Source organism: Arachis ipaensis, chromosome B9 (genome assembly GCF_059453495.1).
Source record: "Arachis ipaensis isolate K30076 ecotype BB chromosome B9, ASM5945349v1, whole genome shotgun sequence".
NCBI lineage: Eukaryota > Viridiplantae > Streptophyta > Magnoliopsida > Fabales > Fabaceae > Arachis > Arachis ipaensis.
Genome location: NC_142444.1, coordinates 11,728,618 through 11,738,598, shown reverse-complemented (window position 1 = coordinate 11,738,598; position 9,981 = coordinate 11,728,618). Strand labels below are relative to the sequence as shown.

The 9,981-nt window shown below is 31.5% G+C and overlaps 1 protein-coding gene across 1 annotated transcript; it reads right to left on the bottom strand.

Moving 5' to 3' along the window:
* Positions 1–1,716: 1,716 nt before the first annotated feature.
* Positions 1,717–9,364, bottom strand: LOC107614994 (uncharacterized). Its single transcript, XM_088498692.1, has 4 exons — positions 9,124–9,364; positions 8,927–9,027; positions 2,748–3,523; positions 1,717–2,098 (listed from the first exon to the last, which is right to left on the bottom strand). Exons 1-4 carry the CDS (start codon positions 9,362–9,364, stop codon positions 1,717–1,719), a joined length of 1,500 nt encoding a protein of 499 aa, XP_088354818.1.
* Between the last annotated feature and the right edge of the window lie 617 nt (positions 9,365–9,981).

Here is a 9,981-nt window from a genome sequence, read left to right as displayed (position 1 = left end):
ACTGTCCCCCGACGTGCATCCCCAAGAGTCTATGCATAGTTTTTTCTCAAATAATCAATATTGCTCAATGGGGGTAACATTCCCGGGAATTTATATAGTGCCCGGTCACACTTACGTCGTAGGGTCAATAGAGTATCGAGTTTTCAACCTGGTACACGTGGTGGCAAGCCACGGCACTTAATCCAGGGAACCTCGTATCTCAGATAATTCATAAGCCACATCTCATTTCCAAATTCATAAGTTCAACATTCTCAACATCATCATCATTCATCAATCCATATCTCATTTTCAAATTCATTCAAAAATCATATTTCAAAGAAAATCCTCATCATCCTCCTTTCCATTCCGTTCATTAACAATCTCAATTCAAAACATAATTCTTTCTTTGATAAATAAAGTAATCTTAAACCATAAATCTTTTTAAAATAATTACTTCAAATGATACTTCTAGTTTTATAAAATTTCGGCAGCATTTCCTCTAAAACTCGGACTCTGCCACCCTTTTCGGGTCCCAACAAAACCATTTCTCAAACTCCTTTCAATTCAATTTCAAAAAAATCAGACCAATTTCAATATCTCAGACCATTTTCAATTTAAACTCATTTTTCAACAAATCAAGCTTATTTCCAATATTATAATCCTTTCCAGATCTCAATCATTTCCAACAAAGCCAACCAACATTTACTCAAACCCTTTCCAAAGGTTTCAAATCCGAGTCATTCACAAATCTCAAGCCGTTTTCCAAACCCAAATTAACTCTAACATCAAATCATTTTCCAATTCGCAAATTATACTTGATAAACATTCAAACCAAATTTTCAAATTAATCTTCCACTCACTATCTCAATTCCAACTCAATATTCAGAAATAGCCACAGTCAAGTAAGCAATCACATTCATTCAAGGCAATTCAGTTCAATTCGTAAGACTCCATAATCACTAAAAATAATTATTTGCTTAAATATCAATTTATAACAACTCTTAAGAATAAAAATAAGTTTAATGAAAACGCCCCTACCTCAAAAAGTCGAATCCATAAGTTAAATCCGTCACCAGAAACCCTTTCCCTCAGCCCGAAAATCGATTGCAGCTTTAACTCCAGCAACTCTAATCATAGCATATAATAACCGAAACTCAAAACTTATAGCAATTATCGTGACAAAACCTCAGTGTAAGATGACGGAATAGCAACTAAAGGGGTTTCGAGGCGAGAACAACTTACTGAAGTTAAGAATAAAAGAAGGAACGGCATAGCAGCAGCTCCGGTGAGCTCCAGCAATGGCAGCTGTGGTTGGTGACTACCCAGATGGCAACGCAGCTCGAAACAGAACCAAAACTAGAACCAAATGGGGTTTGGAACTGCAACTGCAGCAACATCAACACCGAACAACAACAGTTTATTCTGACAAATTAAAATTAACATGAAATGGATATTAGGTGAAACTAAAACCAACTGACATGGTGAAGGAGGCAAAACAAGTTCAGTCTCACCATGAAAAGCAGCAAACCCTAACGAAACAGGGGCAGGGCAGAAGGAGTAGTGGTGGTTTTCCGGTGACTAGAGGCAGCAACGGCTTCAACCGAAACAGAACAAAATCAGAATCAACAGCAAAAACCTCGGAACAGTTCCGGCTAGCCCCATCAATGGCGACCTGAACCCTTTCTAGACGGCGGTTCCTGCGATGGCTCCGTTCACCACCTCTCCATGCGTTTCTTCTTAGCTCAGACCAGCGGCGGATTCGACTCCACCAGCAGCAGCAAGGGCACCCACCGAGGATGACGATGCCGAGGCTTGAGGCGACGGCGGCGACCTCGCGCAGCACAGCGGCGGAGCGCAGCTGCGACATCCCTCGCGAGCGCGCTTTCCCTTTCTCCACTTGCGATTCGCAGCGGTGATGACGTGCGGCTCGGCGACGGTGATGACTCCAAGGCGGCGACGGCGACTACCCCTGGCCACTGGCTGCGTTCCTCTTCTCCCTCTCTTCTCTTCTCGGCGACCACGACGGCACCGTGACAGCGGTGCGACGAGCTGGATGGTGGTGGCGCGGCTCCCTCCCCTCTTCTTCTCCGCCGGCGCCCTCTCTTTCTCTCTTCTCCATCTCTGTGCATGTGTGTGTGTGTTGAGGTTTTAGAAAGGAGAAAGGGGGGTAATGGCAGCTGAGTAAGGGAAATTAGGTTAGGGATTTGGAATTAGGTTCCTAATTTGGGAATTAGGATTAGGGGTAATTCAATCATTTCACTAAAATTAGGAGTAATTAAAAACCAAAAACCAATTTTTAATCCACTAATAATATTTGTGAAAATACTATTTAATTATCAATTTATAAATTATTTTCAAATAAATACTCTAACTCAATAATTAGAGGTAATGTAATTAATTTTCTTTATTCATAAAAATTAAAATATTAAATTCCAAAATCTCAATTCTTTAAATTAATTTATACAAAATTCTTATTATTTTGCAATTACTAAATTTTATAGTTCAAATATAAAAAATTATCCAACAATTATAAAATTATACAAAGATTCTAATTTAATTATTAAAACTTAATTTAATTAGCTTTAATTAAATAATTTCTAAAACTAAAGTCTTTAATGAATAAATAAATTGAAATCAATTTAGAATAAGGCTTTTCAAAAGTTTTGGGTCTTACAACATTCATCGTGCAGTTATCTTCTAAGTGTCCGTGATCTTGTAACAGCACTCGCAGACCATCTTTACTCGTTACTCTTGATAACGCAACATACAATTGACCACGGGTGAAAACTGGCCATGGAAGGTATATTCTAACTTTTGATAGAGTTTGTTCCTGAGACTTATTTATTGTCATTGCAAATGACATAATAATTGAGAATTGTCTTCTTTGAAACATGACCGGTAATGTTTCGTTATTTGGAATTAGATTCAGTTTTCGGATAAGAACAATACTTCCAGCTTTGTTACCGGTTAAAGTCTTGCATTCTATCACATGGTTTCTCATTCTTCTAACTTGCATTCTTGTTCCATTGCACAAACCATTAGTTTGGTCTATATTCCGCAGCAACATAACAAGAGCGCCAATCTTCACAACCAACTTGTGTGGTGGTAGACCTGAACAATTTATTCTATTTAGAATCTTTGGTGAGAAAGTATCTAACTCAAATTCCATATTTCCTTCCTTAACACACACAGAGTCAGAACTTAAGTAGACTCTTTCTTGTACGGGTAACCCTGCAGTCATCTTGTTGTTGATATCAGTGACACAATCCAGAGTTGATGCAAGAATTACTCTATCCTTGAAATAATTTTCAACGGATAAATTGGATAACATATCTGGATACACAAAATCAATGAGGTCATCCAAAGTTGTCTTAGAGTTCTTAACCAAAATGTCAGATGGTATATGTACAATCGATTCACCATTTGTTGTATCACCAGCCAAACCATCACCAATTTTGAGTAGCCATTCTGCAAAATTTCTAAGTTCTTGTATGTTGTTGTTTTCACCTAGTGACAATCTTATATTTTTTGTAAGCTTCAGAACCTTACAGTTATGCCACAATTATAAAGAATTAATAGAAGACTGAATTATATCTTGCTTTGAGCCTCTGGAAATCACAGGTAAAATTTGTCTAAAATCTCTTCCGAGGACAATAACTTTACCTCCAAATAGCAAATGAGCATTATAGGAATCTGAGCACCTCAAGATGTCTCTGAGGCATTTGTCTAAAACTTCATAACAATACTTACTTGTCATTAGAGTTTCATCCCATATGATTAATTTGGGTAAGTCATGGAGTTTTTGCTCTATTTGTGTTTGGGTTTCGGTGGATTATGAAGTTTTTTGGTTAAATGGAGTTTCCTTGGACCGTGTCCCATCTCAAAAAAAAGAGAAAAGAAGCTCTATAGATGTATTATTTTTTGTAATAACTATTTAGGTTAATTTTTATTCCTTTTCATAGTTTACAGTTATTTTTAAAATATTTATTTAATATATCATATATTTATATTAATATTAAGAGTATTTTTTAAAAAGATATATTCGTGAAATAAATATAATATGATTATAAATATAACATAAATAAATATGTTAATTATAAAAGGTTAAATCAACATGCTTATCAATGCCTTTGTTAAATTATTTTTACAAACTGATCCCACAGTGTGCATCTTATTTTTTCCTCATTTCTAAATAAAAGCAAAAGTTTAGAGAAATAAGTAGTAATATAGAATAAAAAAAATAAAAGATTTTGCATATGAATAGATAATTGTTACAAAATAATTTTTTATTGCGAAATTTTAAAACTTCGCATACTGCAGATCATGAAGATCAACCACAATATAATGGCTATTTTTTTCTGCTTTTGACCATGATATAAGCCCCCCTTTTTCGGTCAATAGTCCAATAACATCTAATTGAAAAAAAATAAATTAAAATAAGGACAAATAGATGACTAACATAATAATAATAATACAAATTAACTACGTACCAAATAATTTAGATTTTCATTTGTTTGTCTCAATATATCAGCACGAGCAAGAAAATTGAAATAATTGTCAAAAATTTTATGATCATCGACCGTATTTGCTACACGTGTGTAGTTGGAAGATAAATTTCGCTTGATTCCTCAATCAAAAAATTTGAGAAGACATAAACCTTCCCCTCGATTAGATCATTCTCAAACATCTTTGTCAAATAATTCTTGATTGAACAATGAATTTATCAAACTGTAAAACAAATTAAATACAAAGGCTATTAGCACTTATAACTCTATTAAATCGCACTGTCTTTGATTTGTGCAAGGGTTTACTTATCAAATAAACTTCAAATATGAACAAAAAATATTTATAAACTGGATATAGCATCACTTGAAAAAATCATGGAAAATAATCAACTTATCTTATCATCCATGAGAACTATTTCTATATAAACCATTAAACCGTCTTGTTCTTGTCAAATTTGGATGGGACTTTCCACAACCGTATAACTCTTACCTTTATTTTCCAAATTTTTTCATTACATAATCTACCATAGGTAATACTATTGATAGAATTGTAGCTAGTAGCCATTAAGTATGAAAAATAATAAACAGAAAAAGAACTATGTCTGAGGTACGAATTTTCTAGATAATAAATATTTGTTACAATTCATTATTACTCCTTCACACACACACACACACACTCATTGTACACGGTAATAATTAGCCAATATTTTTTAATGGAAATACTTGCTACAATTAGGTAAAAATTATGCCATTATTTTTTTATTAACCTTTATTATTAATTCAATGGAAATACTTGCTCAATATATATGTTATCTACATTAATTATGTGCCAATATTTTTAACAAAGAACTAAAAAAAAGATATATAAATATATATAATATTATTGCTCTATAGGAAGTAGATATAAATTGCTACGTTCTTTTTCATTACAATATTTTTTAATGGAAATACTTACTACAATTAGGTAAAAATTATGCCATTATTTTTTTATTAACCTTTATTATTAATTCAATGGAAATACTTGCTCAGTATATATGTTATCTACATTAATTATGTGCCAATATTTTTAACAAAGAACTAAAAAATATATATATAAATATATATAATATTATTGCTCTATAGGAAGTAGATATAAATTGCTACGTTCTTTTTCATTATATTATACAACTTAAAGTTATAGTATCATGTTACTATTAATTATAGATACTTGCTACAATTATATCAAATCTAATTATAAATCTAAATAAATAAAATAGATAACAATCAATATTTTTTTTACATTCAATATTTACTGTAAATATAAAAAATAAAATAACTAATGAATAATAATAGGAATAGAAAATAAAACATAATAATTAAAATTTAATTTGTTAACTAATTAATCTTGTGTCCATAGATTATTATTGTTGTTGTTGTTGTTGTTGTTGTTCTTCTTCTTCTTCTTCTTCTTCTTCTTCTTCTTCACTAATTAAAGCAAAAGATACAGAACCATATAATTAACGAACCATTATTAGGATGGGTGAGAATTATAGCATGAATTATTGTGGATACAACTATCTACTAATAAAATTGTGGATACAACTAATTATTGTAGATACAACTATCTACCAATAAAATTATTGCACATGAATAATAATTAGAACTATATTAATTAATATAATTAGAATGAATAAAAATATCGATGATTGAAAATTAGTTTAATAATGCATTGAATATTGATTTGATATACTTATAATAAAGATGTTTTCTTAAAATAATATAATTATACATTATTCATGAGCTAATTATAATATAATTAGAATAAATTCATTTAAAAGAAAAAAATCATGTATAATCTTCATAAATTAATGTAGTTTCTTTATTTATGTATACGTATATATTAATTTAGTTAAATAATTTTAAATATTTCCTTATTTATACATACATATATATCAATTATACATAAAAATATTTAAATCACATATATTAAATATTTTTTATTATAATTATTTTCTTTTATATATATATATATATATATATTTATTTCACAATGCGTGCAATTATGTTTGATATCCATATATAGCCTCCAATCCCAACCCCATTCATATGCAAACTGTGTATAATTTTTTTAATAGAGCAATTTTAATTTTTCGTTTTATTTTCTTTCACGTACATTTACTTTTTTCTTTAAATAGTGATATTTTAATTTTTTTTTCTTTTTTGTTTTAAGTACACTTTTATTAAGAATTGCATTACTAATCTAAAATACAAAAGAGAAAAAAAGGTTATACATTCCAAGAAAAAAATAAACTGTCATATACAGCAAAATACTAGCCACATACACCCAAATACCAGCAACATACACCAAAATAACTGCTAGATACACCCGAAATACCAGCTACATACACCCAAATCCAATCACATACATATTTATTATTTTTTCGATTACACGACATTATATGAGTTCAAATAATATTCAAGTCAACTAAACATGCATACAATGACACTACAAGTTCAAGTACAAGTACAACAGCACCAGTTACACTTGAATATTCTTGATATATATACCAATCACATACACCTATATTTTTTTTGGATTATGACATTATATGAGTTCAAATGATATTTAAGTTTAAAATATCACTAGAAGCACCAGTCACATTCGAATTCAATTGATATACACCAAAAAATCGGCCATATACACCCAAATATGAGTTCACTTGAAATACAGTACAAAGTTTATATGTATTCAAACTCACTTCAAAATATGCAAACATGCAAAAAAACAAATGAAAAAATACGTTAAACCATTCACTAAAAGTACGTAAAACAGTATAAACGACTTGAACAGTTTCACCAGAACAGTAATATCAACTTAAACCAAGAATATATCATGAATCTACTTATTAAAAGAGAAATACGATGATATAATGGTTCGCCTTCGAAATCAGAAAGAAAAATCTAAAAATTCTAGAAGATTAGTAAAACAGTAACTTCCATAATGTTTCTTCTTTCTTTTCGGTGTTTTTTTATGGAGATTTTGATGTTTGCTTGTTAATTTTGTCGACTGTTGGCGAGGATTTTGAAAGTTTCTTAAGAGATTTTGAATGTACCTTGAATCTCGGCAGTTGTGGATTTGATCGAGGAAGAAGAAGTAGAGTCGTTCATAATGGTGAGTAGCGCGCTTTGGAAACGGTTGGGTAACGCGCGTGTTTAACACGCTTGAGTTGGGTGAGAGTAGTTTTTGTTGAGCTTGGCCCAACTTGTAAGACTTGTAAGCCAAAAAAGCTTGTATGTGTAGCATAACTTAATAACATTTTAGAAAGCTGCAGATTGATTTTGAAAATTGTACCAGACATTGATATTATACCTTTTTATAAGTTAAAAGTTAAACAAAAAATAACTTATAAACCTATTCAAATGGGCCAAAGAGTTTTTGATGTATAAATAGTAATTTTTAAATTAATTTATTTAATAGAATAAAATGTTATATAATAATTTAGCAATTAAAGACCAGTTATTACTTTTTATTTATTTTCAGCAAAAGCGAGTCAGCAACACAAAACACACACACACAGGTCTTCACGTTCTTGCAGTCCAAGTCTTCGCTCAATCAAGCTTGGAAAATTTTTGCCATTCCTTCTTTAACCCGTTCCTTCAAATTTCTCTTTCTCTCTCTCCCCAAATTCACAACCACACTATCAATATCATTGCAACAAAAGAACTCAGAACTCAAAAGAGGCAAGGTAACTAACACTTCTTTGTCCTCTCTTCCTTATTCTCTCTAAATTTCTGCCTCTTGTCCCCCTTTTTGCTAAATTTATTGGTAGAAAACTATCCTTCCTCGTCAATTTCGTTTAGTTTCAGGTGGTAGCTTTTAGACAACTGGAAGTTCTTGTAGCCGAAGTTTTGGATTTGATACTATCAACACACTCTTCCACCAAATCCTGTATTAGCATAAATGTAAAAGATACTCGTGTTTCAACATAATCTGTTAGTGGAAACATGATAACTCATAACTAATAAACTCTTACCATACACAGATTAGTATTAGTATCAGTATCAGTATCAGTGTTTTAACATCTGATATGTTGTCATCTATGTGTAGTTTGGAAACATCAAAGTGGCTCTGAACAGATGTCTTCTCTGTGTTAAATCATGAGGATGTTCTCAAGTTAGCTCATTAACTTCTATATGCTAATTTTTTTTTAACAAACAATAGAATCTTGACCATTAATAGACACATACCATTCTACCTGGTTACTCTAAAATACTACAGTACAACAATAAGAGATTCCACCCTTCCTTTCTCAAAATGTGGAAGTATTTGGTCAACCATGCCATGAAACAGCACACAGTTAATCCTATTGTTCCTGAAATATATTATAAAAGATTTTTTTTAATTGTTCATATCTGTCAATTAGGACCAGCATTCAAAAATGAATATTGATTAACGAACATACTTGAGATCTTGCAATACTACCACCGAACATCTTGTCTCCTTTTCCTTTAGTTGTGATTAAATCTTTTATATCCTCCTTTGCAACAACCTCACCAATAAGGTCTAAACCAAAAAGTCATTTTAAAACATTAGTGCATTCGGATCCCAAAATGGCTTGCATCTAGCATGAATGTCATTAACTATATTATTTTAACTTACCAAATAACTCATTGTCGTGAAACCATTTAGCATTGATGAGTTGTGGTATCGTCCTAAAGCGGAAAGGCTCAAGTGGGAAATTTGAATTTGCAACATAATCAACCCAGGTCCTATGTGAGAAAGTAAGGATCCGTATCCTCAGTGTCACTCTCTTCATAGGATTGGTTTCCTTAATTACAATAAAGTTGCTCATGGTGTACATCTGGAACTCGACAATGACCCCCCTCCACTTTTTTGCCATGGCTTTTGGAATCGAAGCTTGAATCCTACCACCCTTCACATTGTTAAGAATACACAACGTAAGGATAATATTCATAACCAAAATATATTTATAATCGGTTGTCTTCACTTGTTGGAATTACTTGTCTTACTATCCTGAAGAATTATTTCGATGGAATTTATCTCTTTTAGGTTGAATCTGTTTGGAAGCTCCCAAATCCTAATGACATGAACTTTAAAACTCCATGCAAGTTTTCTTGCATTAACATCTTCAACAAAATCATATATTTCAACCATAATGTGTTTGGTTTCAACTATTCTTTTCAAGAAAGATTTTTGGTTTCTCACGGGATGATTTAAACACAGAATGAAAAGCAAATGGAAGAACACCATAATACATTTCAAAAAAATGTGTCCTTGAAATAATATTAAATTAATTACCATCTGGTGTGTATCTGCTAGATATAACTAAATCCATTTGTGTTTCCTAACAATTTTTCGCGTACAAGCTCCCTTTTTTGTTTTAATTGTTATACTTCAGGTAGCAAATTAAACATTTTTCATTTATTTTATGATACTATAAAGGAGGAGCACTACCATGTGTCTAACTTTGAGCACTAACACTTGTCAATCTTACAG

What these genes read in the sequence shown, in the direction of transcription:
- LOC107614994 (XM_088498692.1), bottom strand. Translation starts at nt 9,364, where the DNA reads ATGGCAAAAAAGTGGAGGGGGGTCATTGTCGAGTTCCAGATGTACACC. An exon ending in TCACGACAATGAGTTATTTG is followed by an intron (nt 9,028 to 9,123) that starts GTAAGTTAAAAT and finishes TTTTTGGTTTAG; the next exon opens with ACCTTATTGGTGAGGTTGTT. An exon ending in GTTTTCACCCGTGGTCAATT is followed by an intron (nt 2,099 to 2,747) that starts GTATGTTGCGTT and finishes ACATGCACAGAG; the next exon opens with ATGGAGAAGAGAGAAAGAGA.